Source organism: Miscanthus floridulus, chromosome 4, assembly GCF_019320115.1.
Source record: "Miscanthus floridulus cultivar M001 chromosome 4, ASM1932011v1, whole genome shotgun sequence".
NCBI lineage: Eukaryota > Viridiplantae > Streptophyta > Magnoliopsida > Poales > Poaceae > Miscanthus > Miscanthus floridulus.
In genome coordinates this window covers 2,576,130-2,597,082 of record NC_089583.1, presented here as the reverse complement: position 1 = coordinate 2,597,082, position 20,953 = coordinate 2,576,130, and the positions used below count along the sequence as shown (strand labels likewise).

The 20,953-nt window shown below is 45.0% G+C and overlaps 4 protein-coding genes across 4 annotated transcripts; 3 read left to right on the top strand and 1 right to left on the bottom strand.

The window, feature by feature from the left end:
- The first annotated feature begins 5,837 nt into the window (after window positions 1-5,837).
- LOC136549314 (probable inactive purple acid phosphatase 2) lies at window positions 5,838-9,337 on the top strand. The gene is made up of 2 exons (XM_066540553.1): window positions 5,838-6,546; window positions 7,873-9,337. Exons 1-2 carry the CDS (start codon window positions 5,848-5,850, stop codon window positions 9,133-9,135), a joined length of 1,962 nt encoding a protein of 653 aa, XP_066396650.1. The 5' UTR covers window positions 5,838-5,847; the 3' UTR covers window positions 9,136-9,337.
- A 153-nt stretch (window positions 9,338-9,490) lies between these two features.
- LOC136549315 (flavin-containing monooxygenase FMO GS-OX-like 8) lies at window positions 9,491-11,229 on the top strand. Its single transcript, XM_066540554.1, has 2 exons — window positions 9,491-10,071; window positions 10,161-11,229. The coding sequence occupies exons 1-2, from the start codon at window positions 9,510-9,512 to the stop codon at window positions 11,108-11,110; spliced, it is 1,512 nt and encodes a 503-aa protein (XP_066396651.1). The 5' UTR covers window positions 9,491-9,509; the 3' UTR covers window positions 11,111-11,229.
- A 2,931-nt stretch (window positions 11,230-14,160) lies between these two features.
- LOC136550786 (flavin-containing monooxygenase FMO GS-OX-like 8) lies at window positions 14,161-16,166 on the top strand. Its single transcript, XM_066542375.1, has 2 exons — window positions 14,161-15,035; window positions 15,131-16,166. The coding sequence occupies exons 1-2, from the start codon at window positions 14,477-14,479 to the stop codon at window positions 15,964-15,966; spliced, it is 1,395 nt and encodes a 464-aa protein (XP_066398472.1). The 5' UTR covers window positions 14,161-14,476; the 3' UTR covers window positions 15,967-16,166.
- A 2,956-nt stretch (window positions 16,167-19,122) lies between these two features.
- Window positions 19,123-20,953, bottom strand: LOC136550784 (flavin-containing monooxygenase FMO GS-OX-like 8). Its single transcript, XM_066542374.1, has 4 exons — window positions 20,392-20,953; window positions 20,007-20,245; window positions 19,842-19,924; window positions 19,123-19,751 (listed from the first exon to the last, which is right to left on the bottom strand). Exons 1-4 carry the CDS (start codon window positions 20,951-20,953, stop codon window positions 19,217-19,219), a joined length of 1,419 nt encoding a protein of 472 aa, XP_066398471.1. The 3' UTR covers window positions 19,123-19,216.

Sequence of the window (20,953 nt, the reverse complement as noted above, 5' to 3'; positions counted from 1 at the left end):
TTATAGAAAAACGTAACTGTCAGCGTGAGTCCTATATAGAAGAAAATCAGTTTGTTGATATATATAGTATATTTCAGGGTGCTTGTTACCCAGCTATATAATCTAATATAATTCTTCTTCCACCTAAAAAACCAAATATTATGATGTCCCTATGCCATGTATATTGATATATATTGAAAGTAGTAATTATACATAAAATGAGTTGACACTTAGTGGGAATCGATTGGTAGCCTATAGTGGAATAGTACAAATTGCACAGTTTAATATAAAAGTTACGTGAATAGTTTGAGGTAATTAGAGTAAACATGGATCACATGCATCGGGATACTAATAAGCTCGTGCTTAGCAGAATGAATAATATGGAACAATTCGCTGCACGCAGTTCTAACGATCTGCTAGCTGGCCTGCCATGCTACTCAGGGCACCCGCGATGGTATAAGCAAGTTACTGGCTCCATGCCAACCTGTCCAATAATGCTAGCTTTTAACAATAGCTCATAGTATAATTAGGTTCACGTGACACTATTATATGATTTTAAAATATATGTATGAGTCTAGCTCTTGATTAAGAGCTAGTTTTTCTCTCTCTTCTATTAAAATATATAAAAAACTTAAAGTTAGCTTATGAATCAACTCTTGTATTGATTCTGTCTATCCAACAACCATGTGTTTCAGCCAAAGCTAACACATGGTTGTTGGCTGCCTAAAAAACACATGAATTACAACACAGAAAAAACCATGTGTTTTAGGAGAAGCTAGCACACAAATTCTATCAGAGAAAAAAAACCCACGCAGCTTGTGCTTCATGGTTCCCTGGTTCCTCACTGTGAACAAGCAGATCCAGCATATATTATGCGAGATAAGAGGATCACGTAGCTAGAAGAATCACACACACATACTGAAAACCCATTTTTATTGGACAATTTCAATAAGTACTTTTGCAGCCACAGCATGTATATATGTTCTGCATTTTCTATATTTCTCTTCTAAATGAATTACCAAATCTGAAAGATAAAATTGTAGATTTCAAATAGTGCAACTAGTATTTTTAGTGTGGGGTTATGAATGCAAGACATTTCTCATTTCAGGGCAAACTAACTGACTGCAGACTAACAAATACTGACCTTATTGTTGAAGTTCTATCTACCATTTTGTGTAAAAATGTCTTCACCATTCCCAACTGTCGATGTTTTACCACCGATAGCCTGCCACGGGGGTATCCGGGGCAGTATGTTCGGGCTTCGGCGTATGCTGAACTCGATGGTTAACGCAAGAGACAGTCGATTTATCCTGGTTCAGGCCCTCGATCGTAGATCGAGTAACAACCTTACGTCCAGTCGGCATTAGCCTTTGCGTTGGATTGATTGTGATATGTTGTGTTGTACAATTGTCGTCCTCTTCGTCCAGGAGCCCTGCCCTCCTTTATATAGTCAGGAGACCAGAGTCCTAGTCGATTTATAATGAGAGTTACTAGTAGGATTACTGAATAGTACTACTACTAGGATTACAAGGGAAGAATCCTAGTTAGACTAGATCTTCTCTCTCCTTTGTGGGGTATCATGTGGGTCCCGTATCGACAAGCCCCCGAGCACTTTATGGTTGAGCTCTGAAAGTCTCATTTTGCTCTTTCAGGTCTTGATGAGTAGTGACAAACGTCATCCGAGTGCTTTCTGGAGTGAAACCTTGTAGCGCTTCTTGGGACCTTCGAGTGGTGAGTGCTTTTTTGAAGAAAAAGTATGTCCATCTGGTTGTAGCCCCCGAGCCTCTTGCTATTTGGAACAAGTAGCTGGAGGATCTTGTCTTGAAGTTGCTCTGTTTGTTCGTTGAAGTTTTATCAAAAAGAACTCGAATATAGCTCATTCCGGGTTCTTTTTGTCGTAATGTCTTGAAGTGGTCGGTGTTGAGTAAGTCTTTTGGTAACGTGCGCTTTTCCAAAGAAAAAGTGCACTCACTGAGTGTAGCCCCCGAGCCTCTTGCTATTTGAAACAAAAAGTTGGAGGGTCTTGAATCTTTATGTTGTCTGAAAATTTATGTTCTGAAGTAGTTCCTGAGGGTTGGGTTATGTCATCATTTGAGTAGTTTTGCGGCATCTTTTCGAAGCAGCCCTTTAGTCTTGGATTAAACCATCATCCGAGTAGTTTCGCAGCATGTGGCCTCTGAGCGTATATCCTTGTTGTTTTGTTCCGGAAGAACTCGGATGCGAGGTCTTAGCGTATTCTTTGATAGTCTGCTGTTGTCAGAGGTAGTTGTATGGTGGTGGTTGAGTGTAAATGTCTTTTGTTCACGGGTTGTACTGTGCTGGTATATTCTTCCTAATATACCTGTCTTCGAGTACTGTTCCCTCTCGCCTGAGTCATCCATTATTGAGTCCTGTTTTTTTTTCACTGTGTCCTTTGTTAGGCTTATTTCGTTGGTACTCCTAGTCCATGTGCGCCGCTCTTTTGATCTATAAATACTGACCCGGAGTGCTTGTTTTCATCCATTGGACATTCTGTTTAAACCTTCATGGTCATAAACATGGTAGTTTGTGAAGTAGAGCAGCCCCCGGGCATATTTTGTAGTTCCTTTGCGTCTTGTCGTAGTTGGAGGAAGTCTTGTGATAGGGATTAGAGGTAGGCTAATCCTGCGACAGCATTGTGCCAGGATGTACGTGGTGATAGTTGGAGGAAGTCTTGTGATGTGGGCTTCGTTCCTTCATCTGGCAGTTCTGGGTTGATCCTCGTCGCCTGTCTTAAGACTATCCGGTGCAGATCAACACCATATCCAGCATCACATCGGTCTTGGGTAGATAGATGCCCGCCGGCCTTCTCTGCTCCATGTTGCCCTGCCGTGCTGCCGATTTCCACCTTGGATGCACTGCGTCTGTCCTTTGAAGAAAACAGTGTAGCTGATGGCGGTTTGTCCTTCCGAGTAGCAATTTGGGACACGTAGTCGTTCTAGAGCCTAGCCGTGTCCATGTTCCTCTTTGCTACTTTGCTTTTCATGGTACCGAGTTCATTGGGTCTTGTAAGATTTGTAATTTTCTATTTTTGAAGCCACTTGTAATGGAACGAATCTTGTCTTCTGAGTTGTCTTTTACTTTTCTGCTGTGATCCCTGTTCGTTCATAAGATTACCGAGTTCTTTCTTAAATAATTGGGTTCCTTTGTTCCTTGTGAGGTAGCCCTTTCTTTCTTCTTGGTTCGACGAGTTGTTCTTGTAGCGATCTGGTAGCCCTGCCGTGGTGTTGGACGGATAAGTCTGAAATCTGCCTGTTGGTTTGTACCGTTGTGTGGATTTGTGCCCTCTGTCGTTTTAGCTGCATCGGTAAATAGACCGTTGCGTTCTCACACTGTGTTTTAACGGGCCTTGTGGGCCGTTTGTATCACTGAAAAATCTATTTAAAGACCTTTTATCTTCCTTTCCCTTGCTGCCCAGCTCTTGCCTTTAAACCCTAGCTTTCAGAAATCCACCGCCGTCATTGTCGCCATCACCCGAGCACCATCATCCTAGCTTCATCTTCCCTAGTGCCTTTTTTGCTTCCGCAAGTTCATGGGAAAGAAGAAAACCGCAAGCAAGTCTCAGGCGACCTTTGTGGACAAGGAGTCATCCCTTTCTTTGATCGAAAACTAGGAGTTCATGGCCATGAGGGCTGCTCAGAAGGTCTGGTCGGCTCCAACAACAAGCGAAGACCAGCTGCGCGAGCTCGTTAGTGACGGCTTGATCCAAAGCAAAGTCATCGCTAAATGAAGAGTTCCGGGCGAGCATCGCGTTCTAGCTCCGGGTCCTGGTGAGATTGTCCTCTTCGTTTCCTTTGTCCGCGCCAGACTTTGCCTTCCTGCTTCCGCCTTCCTTCATCAGTTTCTTGGTTATTTCAGGGTTAGTCTGAACCATCTAACCCCCAATGCTGTTCTCCATCTTTCTATTTTCGTTCATCTTTGTGAAGCTTTCCTTGGAATCCCTCCTTTTCTATCTCTTTTTCGCTTTTTCTTTCGTCTGAAACCTCAACCCCGCCGTGAAGAAACCAGCGTTCTGGTGGTTGCGGGATTCAGTTTCGTCAGGGTCTCAAGATAGTAGATAATATGTAGATAATATGTAGATAATATGTAGATAATATGTAGCAAATGAAATTAATGAATATAAAATATGTAGATAATAAATGGATTATGAAGATCTAGATAGTTCCTAAAGAATCTAAATCGCAACATATAGAAATCTCATACTATGTATTAAAAATTCTAAGGTAGAATATATTCCTAAATGAATATTGAAGTCTCAAGAAGAGCATGTCCTACAAGGAAAAGAGTCATTGAACGGCTTTGTAGTGGATAACACTATATCATTGTGTATATCATATAATAATCTCTCATGTAGTAGAGACTATATCTCATAGAAAAGAAATGTTATTCGCTAAGAATGAGAATATCCTTGAAGAAATTAATCCACGAAGGATTTATCAGTCGATTCTTAAATAAACACCATTAATCCCTGAAGTGAATGCAGACCCAGAGAAAGCAAATGAGGAATCATAAATACCATGAATGTGTCATATAAACACTTAGAAAGTGTATATTGAAAAGCTAGCATTAAAGTGATGATATCCTCTAAATACCAAAGAAGGTATAAGAATAATGATGATGTTGGTAATTGAATTATCCCGTAAATGGCAAATGCAAGACTATATTTATTATTTAGTGGTACAATCAAAATCCTAAAGATTTATAGAATATAATTTGAAAATCCACTAAGAAAGAATTATAAGTATTCAAACTCTAGTATAAGTTTGATGCACTATCTAGAAGATATTGAATATTGTAACTTATTTACCCCCATAATCCTCTGAAATGATTTATTACCTTGAAGGATAAAATTTATTTATTTTGCACAACTAATAAGTAGTTATTACGCATGAAGCATATTGCTCTTGTTTTTCCCATATAATTCATAGAAGAATTATAAGTCAACTTTTTGAAAGATATAGTATTGTGGTACTACATACCATTAATTAAGCACACATTTATGAAAAGTGTGGTTTGAGCAATGAAGTTCAAAATTTGGTTTTATAAGGGAGAGCAATTTGATTGAATCTACCTTGAAGGTAATTAAAACCACTAGAATTACACAGATCAAGTAGATCAGATTTGCTAAAACACTTAAGTTTATGCATAGAACATGAAGATCAATATCTATCATGAAGAATAGAATATCTCGAAGAATACATGATCAAGAAGGTTAAATGTTATACTCTTTTTCCCTATGTGACTTTTTACTTAAAGGTTTCTCACACAATGTTTTTAATGAGACAACATGTGCAATGCAATTAACGAATACGATGTACTCTTTTCTTCAAAAACCATTTTTTCCCATCGGATTTTTGGATGGAGTTTGTAACGAGGCATGTGCATATCGTGGTAATCGCCCAAGAGGGAGTGTTGTCATACGGACTCTATCCTAGAAGGAAATGAGGAAGAATCCTAATTCTAGTCTATTTATATGTGAGCTCTTAACAAACTCTTAGACCTTAGCAGGACTATATACGTGTGAGCTATATGTTGTAATCACAAATATTGAGAGAAATAAAAAATAGTAAAAAATATCCTAACCACTGACAACATGTTTTATAACAAAATATATTTAGAAAAGTTAAAAATATTTTATAATTTGGAGAGGAGGGAGAATGAAAGTTTTTGGATGAAGGAAATTCTTCACAAAATTATGAAGAGATTGTGGAATATTCCGTTTGACTCACACCATTCTATTCCGGATTCGTTGAACTGACGGGTGGGTCCCACACCGTCGGTGACCCTGCGTGTTCACCTAAATTGCTCAGGACACGTCACCAGCAGCTTCTCCACGGCGTCCCCAGTAAAATGTCCCCCGAAAACCCCCACCTCCGTTTCCTCCTCTTCCTCGCCGTCGCGGCCGTCGCTGCCGGCGGGGCTGCGGCGGGCACCACCCTTACGGCGTCCCTCTCCGGCCACCAGATCAAGATCCGCTGGACGGGCCTCCCGGCCCCGGACGGCCTCGACTACGTTGGCATCTACTCGCCGCCGTCCTCCCGCGACCGCGACTTCCTCGGCTACCTCTTCCTCAATGGCTCCGCCTCCTGGCGCGGCGGCTCGGGGGAGCTTTCCCTCCCGCGCCTTCCCACCCTCCGCGCGCCCTACCACTTCCGCCTCTTCCGCTGGCCCGCCAACGAGTACTCCTACCACCACATCGACCACGACCGGAACCCGCTCCCCCACGGCAAGCACCGCGTCGCCGTCTCCGCCGACGTCTCCGTCGGAGACCCCGCGCGCCCCGAGCAGGTGCACCTCGCGTTCGCGGATGGGATCGACGAGATGCGGGCCCTGTTCGTGTGCGGCGACCGCGGGAAGAGGGTCGTCAGGTACGGGCTGCAGAAGGAGGACGAGAAGGAGTGGAGGGAGGTGGGCACGGATGTGAGCACGTACGAGCAGAAGCACATGTGCGATTGGCCGGCGAACAGCAGCGTCGCCTGGAGGGATCCGGGATTCGTCTTCGACGGCCTCATGAAGGGATTGGAGCCCGGAAGGAGGTATTTTTACAAGGTACTGTGAATTATCCCCTGCTGTAACTTGGAATGGTTCAAATTTTCTGATTTTAGTTACAATTTGGCTCTGTATCAGTTTTTTAATAAAAAAACAGTATTTTACTTATGTAAGTAAATTTTGTCCCAGAGAAAAAAAGGTACTAGCTCCTCTCAAGCCATACATGCTGTAGCCTAAATGTTACAGTTGGGTTACCTGAGGCGCACAAGGGTTGGAATTAATTGTGCTTTATAGTGTGCTGGATGGATCATTGTGTTCCTAAGATTAAATTGTGTTGATCCAGAATTAGCAGCATAGTAAGATTTGTTGATTCAGCATTAGCGTATTGGTTCAGCATTGGTGACATAGTAAGATTTGTTATTCATTAGTTAAACAGTCCTAGTGGAGATATCTGAAGTACTGTAGCTATGTGTTGGGTGGTTGCAGGAAAAAAGATTGAATTTTGTATTCAGCATATGTGCCATAATAAGGCTTTGATTCTCAAGTTCTGTGATCTTGAAAATATGCACAGTGAGAGTTCTTTAAAGAAAGGAGTATTCTCACTTGCTAACAGTTTGTCTGTTGTCTTATAACTTGTTCTTAGGTTGCTGCTTCACATTAGTTGTATGCATGTACTGGTAGTTGCATATGTAAATTCTCATTGGACTGATTTTGAAATGTTCAGAATGTACTTGTATTACTTAGTTGCAAATATGGTCAGAAATGCCAATGTACCCAATAAAAGTAGTGTAGTTAACACTGAATGCTAAGGAGGTGAAGTTGGTGTAGTGAATATGAACATTTCAAGCCTTGTATACTGAATCTTGAAGTGTTCAGCATTGACTTGATGTACTACAAAATAGCAAATAGGATTCAATGCAACCAACTGTATTGGTGTAGCTAGCACTAGCACTTGAAGTATGATCTATGAGCATTCCATTGAAGAACTGAACTTAGTATATTCATCCCTGAACCGTAGGTTTCTGAGAATTTACTAGATCGTTAGAAGGCTCCGTAAGCACTTAAATATGACCTATGAGCATTCCATTGAAGAGCTGTAGTTAGTATACTGTTGCCTGAAGTGTAGGTTACTGAGAATTTACTAGATTGTCGGAAGGCTCAGTAAGCATTTAAGCACTAGTACTTCTGTTTGAGTGAAGAGTTTGTACATCAGATCTTTTATTTGGAAATAGTAATTCTTTAAAATTTAGATTTTTGTTCTGAATACTGGAACAAGGATCCAGTTTTGTGGGGAGTTAAACACCACTGGCCTTTTTCTGTGTGAGCATGCTTTTTATATATATTCTTCTCAATTATTAAATTTAATCAACTCAATCATTTTGGCAGGTTGGTAGTGACACTGGAGGATGGAGTGAGATATACAGCTTTATTTCACGTGATAGTGAAGCCAGTGAGACCAACACATTTCTGTTTGGTGACATGGGAACTTATGTGCCTTATAACACCTACATTCGCACACCAGATGAGAGCTTGGCCACTGTAAAGTGGATCCTCCGTGATATTGAAGCCCTTGGGGATAAACCTGCCTTCATTTCACACATTGGGGACATCAGCTATGCTAGAGGTTATTCTTGGGTATGGGATCATTTCTTCAGCCAGATTGAGCCTATTGCTGCCAATACCCCATACCATGTCTGTATAGGAAATCATGAGTACGATTGGCCATCACAACCTTGGAAACCATGGTGGGCTACATATGGAAAGGACGGTGGGGGCGAATGTGGGATACCGTATAGCGTCAAGTTCAGAATGCCTGGCAATTCTATCCTGCCTACTGGTAATGGTGGCCCAGACACCAGGAATCTTTATTACTCCTTTGATTCAGGTGTGGTGCATTTCGTCTACATGTCAACCGAAACAAATTTTGTTGAGGGCAGTGATCAGTACAACTTCTTGAAAGCGGACCTTGAGAAGGTGAACCGAAGCAGAACACCATTTATTGTTTTTCAGGGCCACCGCCCCATGTACACCTCAAGTGATGAAACCAGGGACGCAGCCTTGAAACAGCAGATGCTCCAGCATTTGGAACCACTGCTGGTAACATACAACGTGACCCTTGCACTATGGGGACATGTCCACAGGTATGAGAGGTTCTGCCCGATGAAGAACTTCCAATGTGTCAACACTTCATCAAGCTTCCAATACTCTGGTGCTCCTGTGCATCTTGTGATTGGGATGGGCGGGCAAGACTGGCAACCCATATGGCAACCGAGGCCTGATCACCCAGACGTCCCCATCTTTCCACAGCCTGAGAGGTCCATGTACCGTGGCGGTGAGTTTGGATACACAAGGCTTGTAGCAACAAGGGAGAAGCTAACATTAACCTATGTGGGGAACCATGATGGGCAAGTCCATGATATGGTGGAGATATTTTCCGGCCTGGTATCTAGTAACAGTAGTGTTGCTGAGGCGGTGGATGATACTAAACATGGCACAGGAGTCAGCACCGTGCGAAAAATATCTCCGTTGTACTTGGAAATCGGAGGCAGTGTAATGCTTGCACTGCTCCTGGGGTTTTCCTTTGGATTTCTTATCAGGAGAAAGAAAGAAGCTGCACAGTGGACTCCAGTAAAGAACGAGGAATCATAATAGTTGCCAATTTTTGTTCAGTCGTTAAAGTGATTGTGGACGTTCTTTGTAGTTGAACCATTTTTGTTTTATGATCCTGGCTTTCTGTATCATCTGCCTACTTTTGTTAGCAGATGCGCAGAATCTTCTGAGCTTCGATTTCATACTTAACAAGATAGATACCTGTATCGACAATATCATATTACATGTTGGCAGTGGTTAACGAGATATCTAAATGGGCATATTTAGAGGTCAAGCATCGCTGCATCACCACACCTGCTGTGTATTGACGACCTTGCAAAGTGGGAGCAGAGACGCCATCCGTGACCAAAACTTGCAACCAGCCAATATCTGAGGAGCAGGAGCAGTGTGCCTGCAGGTCCATCGGCGGCGAGATGGTGTCGATGTCATCCAAGAAGGTGTGCGTGATCGGCGCCGGCGTCTCGGGGCTGGCTTCTGCCCGCGAGCTGCTCCGCGAGGGCCATGACGTGACGGTCATGGAGCAGAGCAGCAGCGTCGGCGGGCAGTGGCTGTACGACCCGAGCACCGACGGCGGCGACCCCCTCGACGCGGCCGGCGCGCACAGCAGCATGCACGCCACCGTCCGGCTCATCAGCCCAAGGGAGCTCACGTGCTTCTCCGACTTCCCCTTCTTCCCCAGCAACGACGGCACCGGCGACGCCCGGCGGTACCCGGGGCACGCGGCGTTCCTGAGGTACATCAGGGACTTCTGCGACGCGTTCGGGCTCATGGACGTCGTCAGGCTCAACACCAAGGTCCTGCACGTCGGCCTGGCGGCGCCGAGCGCCGCTGACGACGGCGGCGTGAAGCGGACTGTGAGGTGGTCCTCGAGACATGGTGACCGTGAGGGCGAGGTGGTCACCACGGAGGAGGTGTTCAACGCCATCGTGGTCGCCGTCGGCCAATACACCCAGCCAAGGCTTCCAACCATCACCGGTTGGTACGTTCTGACCTCTCATCGATTGCCGTCGTGACTGATTGCAAAGGATGAATTTGTCATGTTGGTCAACGGATCGAGCTGCTAGGCATGGACAAGTGGAGCAGGAGGCAGCTGCACTCCCACTGGTACCGAGTCCCGGACTCCTTCCACGGCGAGGTGGTGGTGGTCGTGGGCTTCCATGAGAGCGGCAAGGACACCGCGCTGGAGCTCGCCAGGGTGGCGATGGAGGTGCACGTCAGCGTCAAGTCCATGGAGGGCGTCGCTCCCGGCGTGTCCAAGGCTGTGTCAAGGCACCACAACCTGCACCTGCACCTCCAGGTGGAGTGCTTGTGCGACGATGGGCAGGTAATGTTCGCCGACGGCTCGTGTGTCGTCGCCGACTCCATCATCTACTGCACTGGGTACGAATTGTCGTTCCCGTTCCTGGACACGGGCGGGCTGGTCACCGTCGACGACGACCGCGTCGGCCCCCTATTCGAGCACACCTTCCCGCCGGCGCTGGCGCCGTCGCTCTCCTTCGTGGGGTTGCCCAGGCTGGTGCTGGTGCCGCTGTTCTACGAGGTGCAGGCGAGGTGGGTGGCGCAGGTGCTGTCCGGCCGGAGGCAGCTGCCGTCGTCGGAGGAGATGATGCGCTCCGCCGAGGAGTACCACCACGCCAGGGAGAAGGCCAGCGTGCCCAGGCGCCTCTCGCATGGCATATTCTTCGACTTCGAGTACTGCGACGAGTTCGGGGAGAAGCACTGCGGCTTCCCGCGGATGCCGGAGTGGAAGAGGGACCTCCTGTGGTCGGCTGTCGCACGCATGAGGGACGACGACATGGAGACCTACCGTGACAGCTACCACGACGACAGCGACCTAGTCCTGGAGGGCCTGTGCTCAGAGGGCTGGCTGCCTTGGACACCACAAGAGGAGGTCGGCCAAGATGAAGACGACGGCGTACCAGAGCTAGCCACAACCACCGACACGGCGACACAGACTTGTTGCATGCATATTCGATCTAGTCGTGACGTTTTGGGAAACAAGTACAGATCATAGTCATCGAATGATTGAAGTGGTGGCATAAAACCGCGAATTGATCAACCAAACTTATGGTTAGCGGAGTTATATGTGTTTTATCAACACCTTATTAAATATAAACGAGTGGTTTGCTTGTGAACTTTCTTAACCTATCGCCGATTTTTTTTAAAAAACACCCTCAATCTCAAATACAAAAGAACCTACCCCTTAACTTTCCTAATAAATTAGCGAACGAGCCGATGGCTCAGTGATAGGGCTTGCTCAGTGGAGCACCCACGGCCTGGGTTCGAGCTCCACACTTTTTATTTTCTTTGTAGCCTCAAGCGCTAAAGTTCCACAATGGTCAATGTGTGCCCGTCATGTGTTTCTTTAGATATATATAGGTGTAATAGGCCCAACTTATGCACGGTGTATTGTGTGTGATATGAGTTTGTGCAAAGTTCATAACTTGTACTTAATAAATTACTCTCATAAAATAGTTCATAGTGGTTTTGATGGTGGGTTTAGTTAATGTCTTTAGTTTTTTTGTCACACCATCTTTTATTGAATTTTAAGCTCCTATAATGACCTCAAATGAAGAAAATCAACAATAAAATTTTAATCTATTGAAGCACCACAAATTTGGTATAGAGTGTGTCTCCATCCGAGATTGTTAAAAAAAAGAAATAACTAGAGAACTTAAAACAAATATTTTAACCTCTAAATGATTTCAAATAAAAGGATTTTCAACCATAAAGTTATAGACCATATTGAGATATGTAACTTTGGTATAGATCATGTCAATGTCCGAAGTCATTGGAAAATGTAAACAAATTGAATTTTAAAATGCTAAAAACTAAAACAGATATTTGAGCCTCCAGGGTCGTTTGATTTTTTTTAAAAAAAATGAATTTCAAAATTGAGAATTTTTAAAAATAATATTTGGGTCTCCAAATGATCTCAGATTGAAAAGTTATTAAGAACAAAGTTATATATCACATTTAGAACTACAATTCTGTTATATACCATATCAGCATCCTGTCATATGAAAAATTTAAGATTTTGAATTTAAAAATCTGATAAGCATCTACCGTGTTTTCATAAGAAAAAAAAACATGATAGGAGTGAAGCGCAAACGTGCGCGTTAAATAAATGTGCATGTCATGCGTATGAGCATCTACCGTGTTTTTCATAAGAAACAAAAAAACATGCTGAATCTAGTTATTTACCTTCAACAATCCGTTTACACTGAAAATTAGGCTCGATTTGTAGACGGGTAGAACAATAAGGTGAAAACGAGCCCAACTTAATAATTCGTACTCTCTCCGTTTTAGTCATTCTAGGTTTGTCCTAAATAAAACTTCTCTAGTTTTAGTTTTAATTAAATTTATAAAAAATAATATCTATATCTATACCTAATAATAAAGAGGCAAAATTTTCTTCTCTTTTTTGGTCCATTTATTTTGGTCTGACCCTTCCTAGCTACTTCTATGCACCCTCCTATTTTATACATATGCCGGGCTAAGAATCATAATCCTATTCAAATAGATTCTATAGACCCTAAGCTGAATAAGAATCCTAATCATTCTACGGATCCTATATATATATACATATATATACTTAATAATAAAAATGTAAAATTTCTCTTCACCTATTTTTTGGTCCAGCCATCCCTTAACTAACTCTGTGAATGTGAAAAACCGCCTATAGCATTCTCTTTATATAACTAGGAATCATAATCTAATTAGATCTCTCCGATTTCAAATGAATAGGAACCTTAATCCAAATAGGAAAAATATAATAATATGGGTAACTAAGAATCTTAATCCAATTAGATCTCTCCAACTTCAAGTAACCCAAATAGGAATCTTAATCCAAATGCAAAAATATAATAATAGAAATTAGAAATCTAATAAAGAGAAAAGAAGGGTAGAATTTATTTGTTTCATTTCTTGTATGTTCTTTTTTTTTCCACTTTTTTCTAGTTTGTCCGTTTTTACTTGCTTCGAGTACGTGTTGCTTTACGTTTAATAATAAAGAGGCAAAACTTTTCTTCACCTATTTTTTAGTTCAGTCATTCCTTAACTAACTTTGTGAATGTGAAAAACCGCCTATAACCCTTCTCTTTATATAACTAGGATTCTTAATCCAATTAGATCTATCCGATTTCGAGTCAATAGAAATCTTAATCTAAATAGGAAAAATATAATAATATGGACAACTAAGAATCTTAATCCAATTAGATCTCCCCAACTTCAAGTAACTAAAATAGGAATCTTAATCCAAATGCAAAAATATAATAATAGAAATTAGAAATCTAATAAAGAGGAAAGAATGGTAGAATTTTTTTTGTTTCGTTTCTTTTCTGTTCTTTTTCTATTTTTTTCTGGTTTGTCCGTTTTTTCTTGCTCTGAGTACGTATTGCTTTACGTTTATTTGGACGTTTTTCACCTAGCTCCGAATATGTTCTAATTTTTTTTCGTGGCTATTTTCTAGAGTACATTCCATTTTTTGTCATGACTGCTTTCTACTTGGCTTCGAGTATGCTCATAATTTTTTCTAGTGGATGTTTTGACACTAGCTCGATTTTTCTGATTTTGTTTTCATTGTTTTCTCCACCTGGTTTTTTCATGTTCTAATAAATATAATAAGAGTAAAAACAAACAATAAATAAGAAATCACAACAATTTTAATCTTTGACTCCTTAGCAAACAAAGATTTTTTTACTACAAAGTTAATTTAATTTTTGACTTGAATTCATGACCTGTGCTACAACTCACTATGTATTGGATCCCGTTGTAATGCATGGGCATGTTTGCTAGTATACACTAATGTCTAAAACATCAAATTGTACACAAAATTGCTGAAGCGTGGGATATAGGGAAAAAAGCGGTTTAATATCGTCGGGGATTTTTTTTTGGCTCAAAACGACAAATCACTAAAATGGTCAGGTAGAAACTACTACTATCATTACTATATTTGCAGTTTGCATCTCCATTTGCCCTATAAAAAACGATAAACCCTCGGAAACGAGCCACATCAATCGATTTGTTCCATTTCGGCTTTCAACTGAGCTAGAGATACTATGCTCCCTGCAATCTGTGCAACAGTGATCCAGAGCTCTTTGTATCCTCATCTGCCTGCTTTTGTTTACATATGCATGCCCAGCATAAGCTACCTGCTATATGGACTGTGTTATAGTACATCTTGGCGATATTATATGTTGACGAGCTATTGACGACATTATATATTGATTGACGAGCTTGCAGGGTGGGAGCAGTTGAAGTGAGTAGGAGAATGAAAGCAGAGACGGCAATCCGTGACTAGGACTTGCAATTGCAGCCAACCAATATCAGACAAGCAGCCTGCGTGTCTGCAGGTCCATCAACTCGGCGGCGAGGCGAGATGGCGTCGTCGTCCAAGAAGGTGTGCGTGGTGGGCGCCGGCGTCTCAGGGCTGGTATCAGCCCGCGAGCTCCTCCGCGAGGGTCACGACGTGACGGTCATGGAGCAGAGCAGCGGCGTCGGCGGGCAGTGGCTGTACGACCCGAGGACCGACGCCGGCGACCCCCTGGGCGTGGCCGGCGTGGCGAGCAGCATCTACGCCTCTCTCCGGCTCAACACGCCCAGGGAGAGTATGGGCTTCTCCGACTTCCCCTTCGTCTACCCCAGCACCGGCGGCGACGCGCGGCGGTACCCGGGGCACGCCGAGTTCCTGAGGTACATCAGGGGCTTCTGCGACGCGTTCGGGCTCATGGACGTCGTCAGGCTCAACACCAAGGTCCTGGACGTCGGCCTGCTGGCGCCGCGCGGCCGCGACGACGGCGGCGGCACGCGGTGGACGGTGAGGTGCTCGTCGAGACGTGGTGACTGTGAGGGCGAGGTGGTCACCACGGAGGAGACGTTCGACGCCGTCGTCGTCGCCATCGGCCAATTCACCCAGCCAAGGCTCCCTACAATCAACGGTAGGTTCTGAACAATCGTTACATGTCATGAAGTACACTAATTGAGGCTGAGTTTGTGTTCTTGGTCAACTGAGCTGCTGCTGCTGGTAGTATAGGCATGGACAAGTGGAGCAGGAGGCAGCTGCACTCCCACTCGTACCGGGCCCCGGACTCGTTCCAGGACCAAGTGGTGGTGGTTGTCGGATGCCAATCGAGCGGCGTGGACATCGCGCTTGAGCTCTGCACGGTGGCGAGAGACGTGCACATCAGCGTCAAGTCCGTGGACGACGACGGCGCCATCTTCCCCGGCATGAGGAAAGCTGTGTCCAGGCGCCACAACCTGCATCTGCACCTCCAGATCGAGTGCTTGTGTGAGGATGGGCAGGTAACGTTCGCCGACGGCTCGTGTGTCGTCGCCGACTCCATCATCTACTGCACTGGGTACGACTACTCGTTCCCGTTCCTGGACACGGGAGGTTTGGTCACCGTCGACGACAACCGCGTCGGCCCGCTGTTCGAGCACACGTTTCCGCCGGCGCTGGCGCCGGCGCTGTCCTTCGTCGGCATACCCAAGAGGGTGGTGGTGCCGCGGTTCTACGAGACGCAGGCGAGGTGGGTGGCGCAGGTGCTGTCAGGCCGGAGGACGCTGCCGTCGTCGGAGGAGATGATGCGCTGGGCCGAGGAGTACCACCGCGCCAGGGAGATGGCCGGCATGCCCAAGCGCTTCACGCATGAATTCTTCGGCGACTATGACTTCTGCGACGAGTTCGGGGAGAAGCACTGCGGGTTCCCGCGGCTGGAGAGCTGGAAGAAGGAGCTCCGGTGGGCGTCCATGGCAAGACAAAGGGGTGATGGCTCGGAGACCTTCCGGGACGTCTACCACGACAGCGACTTGGTTCGGGAGGGCTTGCAGGCACAGGGCTGGCCGGCTGGCTCACAGCAACACAAGTAGCAGAAAATGTAATGCGAATACGATAGGGTTTGTTTTAGAAGTAAATCTTTAATCTACGTGGTGAGAAAATAGCTTTTCACACCAAACGTGCAACCTGCCAAAGATATTTTCAAAAAGGAATTGAGGATTCTTTCCCTGAGGGTTAAGACTAGGTTCTCTTAAACTTTTGATGTATGGATCCAAAGTCTAATTTCTCTACTTGTTCTTCTTTTCTTTATCTCTTTCTTTGTTTCTTGATTTCTGTCTTTGCTTGTATGGATTTTGCTCATTTATTTTTTTAATAAAATCCCTGTAGGGGTTTAGACCCCCTTCAGTTTCATAAAAAAAAGAACATAGCTTTTTCAAATAAAAGGATCCGAAGTGGTTTTCTCATGAATAGTAGAGGATCCGAAACCGTTTTTAAGTATGGAGTCAGAGCTGCAGTGACTCCTCCTCAAATGCTCCGGCTCCTCTAGAGGAGCACTCGAAAAGGAGGCCTGCCAAATAGTTTGAAGTGGTTTTGAAGACGGTTTTGTCTTTTTTCTATCTAATTAAAAAAGTTGGTAAATACCCCCTTCTAAACTATAAGATGTTTTATACGTTATTTTTATTACGTATCTAGTAGATATATTATATATCCAAGTGCATAGAAAAAGTATATGTATCTAGAGAAGCCAAAACTTCTTTTAATTTAAAATGGAGGGAGTACTTGATAAGACATTTAAACCATATAAATTATCTCTAAGCTTGTAAAAATTCGAAGAAAAATCATAGAGATAGATTGAGATATGAAGAGTTCAAATAAAATATTTAGAACTCATGAAAATATATGTAGAAGCTAAAAAATAGATTTAGCTCTAGAAAAATAAGAAAATATCCAACAAAAATCTAGAAAATTCCCAAAACATTATAAATTGATGTATAAACGTGTTTTTAAACTTTGCATGACAAAAATATGAGATATAACTAGCATGAATGCAACATACATTAATGTTAAATGCATTCATGCTAGTTGTGTCTATGTTGGTGACCCTTTTTATGTATTTATTTAAGTTATGTTGACTGTTTATGATGAATGATAACTACCGTCAACAGTATCTCTCCCGAAACACACGCAGACGAGACTTCACAGAAAAAAGCACGGGCTTCTGATCAAAGAATTTGATGTTATCAGAAAGAGGTTGACACCCTTTGCATCACCTTTAGGTATCTTAGGCTTCTACCCGTGGCAGACACCAGATCAGTTTGGTTGCATCCTTGATCTTCTTTAAAAAATCACATATAGCCGCAACTGGTCCTTCTCGGGTGGACAAAGGATCTCCCAATTTTGCAAGAGTCTAGCTATCCTGAAGAGCAGTATTTTCATAATTCTCCATCCAGCATTCTGAAAGCAAAACTCATTCATGAGTTTCTAGATACTCAAAAAACAGCAGACGATGTAACAATGTTCAATATACCATGTCTTTTATCACTAAGCCAAAATTGTCTCGTAATAGCTAAATTAACACCTATATTGGTACCAACAATACCAGAAATGACCTTCCAGCATTGTTTGGCAACTACACAGTCAATGAACATGTGTTGAATATATTCAGGTTCTAAACAGAACAAACAGTTAGGGTCATCAACTTTCCTTCTCTTAGCTAGATTATCCCTAGTCAAACGAGTCAATTGTTAGTTAACAACCACAAAAAGAAATAAACTCTAGGTGGAACTTTTATGTGCCGAAGGGCAGGGACATGAACAGGTTTAATACCTCTAAATTTGATAATTTTGTAAAGAGATTGGGAGGAATAAACTCCAGAAGAGGTGAATTGCCAAATCATCTCATCTTCTTCCTCACACAAGTTAATTGTAGAGACTAATTCAACAACTTCTTACCAAGATTGATACAACTCTTCACTAACATTTCTTCAAAAAGTACGCTTCAGAATCTGCCCATCCCAGCAATTGTTTCAAACATGTTTATACATCAATCAGGATGTTTTAGAAAGCTTGTAGGTTTTTTTGGATATCTTGCCATTTTCCTAGAGTTAAATCTATTTTTAAAGCGTCTAGAGATATGTTCACAAGGTCTAAATGTTTTATTTGAATTTATTTTATCCCAATGTCTATCTATAGGATTTTTAGAAGCTTAAAGATGTACCACGTGGTTTAAAAACTATATCAAGTATTTATCGATCTTTTTTAAGTAAAAATACAAAATCACTTAAAAATGAGGTAATGTGAACAATTTTTAAAGTTTAGGAGGTAAGATGTCTAGTTTTTTAGAATTTAATAAGGGCATGTTCGGTTGTTGAGGATTAATTCCCCCAGTGGAACCAATCCACACAGCCACGAGCGGGGAGATCGCTGAGGTGCAGGTAGCCTCCGCAGGAATTCGTTCTGCTGCACGTAGCCTCCGCAGGGAATCGTTCCACTACCCTAGAGTAGCGGCTTGATTCCCGGCGAGGTGAGCCATGCTCACGTACTTCAACAATCTTGGAGTAGGCTAACTTGCTTCCATAATCCTAGAGTGGGCTAACTAAACACGCATTTTAGAGAGAAACGGGCCGGATTGAATCCAGGCCGGGTTGGTCCACAACCGAACAGCCCTAAGGGAGAAAAATTGGACTTCAACCATAGTTGAGGGTGCCCAAATAGACTTCTTCCATACATGCGTGACCCTGCATGGTCTATATTGGGCATTGAAATGCTTAGCCAAAATCCCCTACTGCCTTTTTTTTTTTCCATCGATCCAATTCAGCCCAGCTCCTTTCACGATCGGCCAAGCCCATATATTTTCATTATCTTTTTACTGTTTTTTTTGTTGCTGGCCCGCTCCCTTTTCGTCCCTAAGGCAAAACCGAGAGCACGAGCCTGCATGCCTTGTTGGGCCGCAGGCCGGGCTAACGCACACCTCCCCTCTCCCTCGTCTGCCATGCGCAGTAGTGCGTCGTCTCCCTCTCCGGCGTGGCGGCGTGCTCTGTTGTCAGCAAATGGCCATTGAACATTCATGTCCGGCCGGCAGCTGTGCCAAATCCTAATGCTGAGATACGCGTTCCCCTGCCTAGTTGTTTCCTCAAGTTGTATCTAATTGATCTCTTAGTTTTTTCAGAAGAGTTGGTAGACATGTCCACGAGTGCTGGAACACTCTACAATTTGTTTAATCGTGCTTCTGGCGCGCATGTACTTTGTCAAACAAGCCGGGAATCCGGATCTTTCAAAAATAATTAAAAAAAAAACTGTTGCGGGAGCTCCCCAGCGACTTGTCTGGCCAACGAGCCGCCACTCATGACTCGTTTTCTACCCTCGTGTCCTGCGGCGGCGGCGGCGGCCGGCCGGTAAGCCAGCCCTGTGAGCGCAGGTCCTCCAGGACAAGGTCGCTGTCGCGGTAGTCGTCACGGAAGCTCTCCGTGGCATTGCGCAGTCTTTTGACGGAGGGCCACAGGAGCTCGTTCTTCCAGTCCTCCAGCCGCGGGAACCCGCAATGCGTCTCCCCGAACGCGTCGCAGTACTCCAGGTCGAAGATGTCGTGCGTCAGGCGTTTGGCCACGCCGGCCGTCTCCCTTGCGCGGTTGTACTCCTCCGCGGAGCGGAGCATGTCAGCCACCGGCGGCAGCGACCTCCGGCCGGATAGCACCTGCGCCACCCACCTCGCCTGCGCCTCGTAGAACCGCGGCACGACCACGCTCTTGGGCACGCCCACGAAGGAGAGCGATGGCGCCAGCGCCGGCGGGAACGTGTGCTCGAACAGCGGGCTGATGCGGTTCTCGTCGACGGTGACCAGACCTCCCGTGTCCAGGAATGGGAACGAGTAGTCGTACCTCTAGTTGAGACCATTGCACGAGTTCATCACCATTCAGCAATCAGTTGGCAATCAATCTGAAGCGTTGGCACCTATACTATACGCTCACCCGGTGCAGTAGATGACGGCGTCTGCGATAATGGAGGATTCGTCGGCGAACACCACCTGCCCGTCCTCGCACAAGCTATCAATCTACATACGCACAAGCGTTCTTGTCGGATTATATGCATATATGTATGTTGTTGATGTCCATGAACGAGCAGAGACGACATGCCTGGAGGTGGAGATGCAGGTTGTGGTGCCTGGACACAGCTTGCCTCATGCCCGGGAACACGGCGCCGTCGTCCATGGACTTGACGCTGATGTGCACCTCTCTTGCCACCGTGCAGAGCTCCAGCGCGATGTCCGTGCCGCTCGTGTGGCATCCGACCACCACCACCACTTGGTCCTGGAACGAGTCCGGGGCCCGGTACGAGTGCGAATGCAGCTGCCTCCTGCTCCACTTGTCCATGCCTGATCGATGTGTTCAGGTGACCAAGAACAAGAACACAAATTCAGTTCGACAGGGAGGAGAGAGAAAAAAATTCTGAAATCGATACATCATCTTTTGCGATCAGTGCACGCAATTATTGGCAACGACTTAATCGATCGGAACCTACCGTTGATGGTAGGGAGCCTTGGCTGGGAGTTTTGGCCGACCGCGACGACGACGGCGTCGAACACCTCCTCTGCGGTGACCACCTCGCCCTCACTGTCACCATGTCTCGAGGACCATCTCACAGTCCACCGCTTCACGCCACCGTCGTCAGCGGCGCGCGGCGCCAACGGGCCGACGTGTAGGACCGTGGTGTTGAGCCTGACGGCGTCCATGAGCCCGAACGCGTCGCACAAGTCCCTGATGTACCTCAGGAACTCGGCGTGCACCGGGTACCTCCGGGCGTCGCCGGTGCCGTCGTTGCTGGGGAAGAAAGGGAAGTCGGAGAAGGCCGTAGTCTCCCTGGGCATGTTGAGCCGGAGAGAGGCGTAGATGCTGCTCTGCGCGCCGGCCACGCCGAGAGGGTCGGTGGCGTCGGTCCTCGGGTCGTACAGCCACTGCCCGCCGACGCCGCCGCTCTGCTCCATAACCGTCACGTCGTGGCCCTCCCGGCGCAGCTCGCGGGCGGACACTAGTCCCGCGACGCCGGCGCCGACCACGCACACCTTCTTGGACGACGACGACAT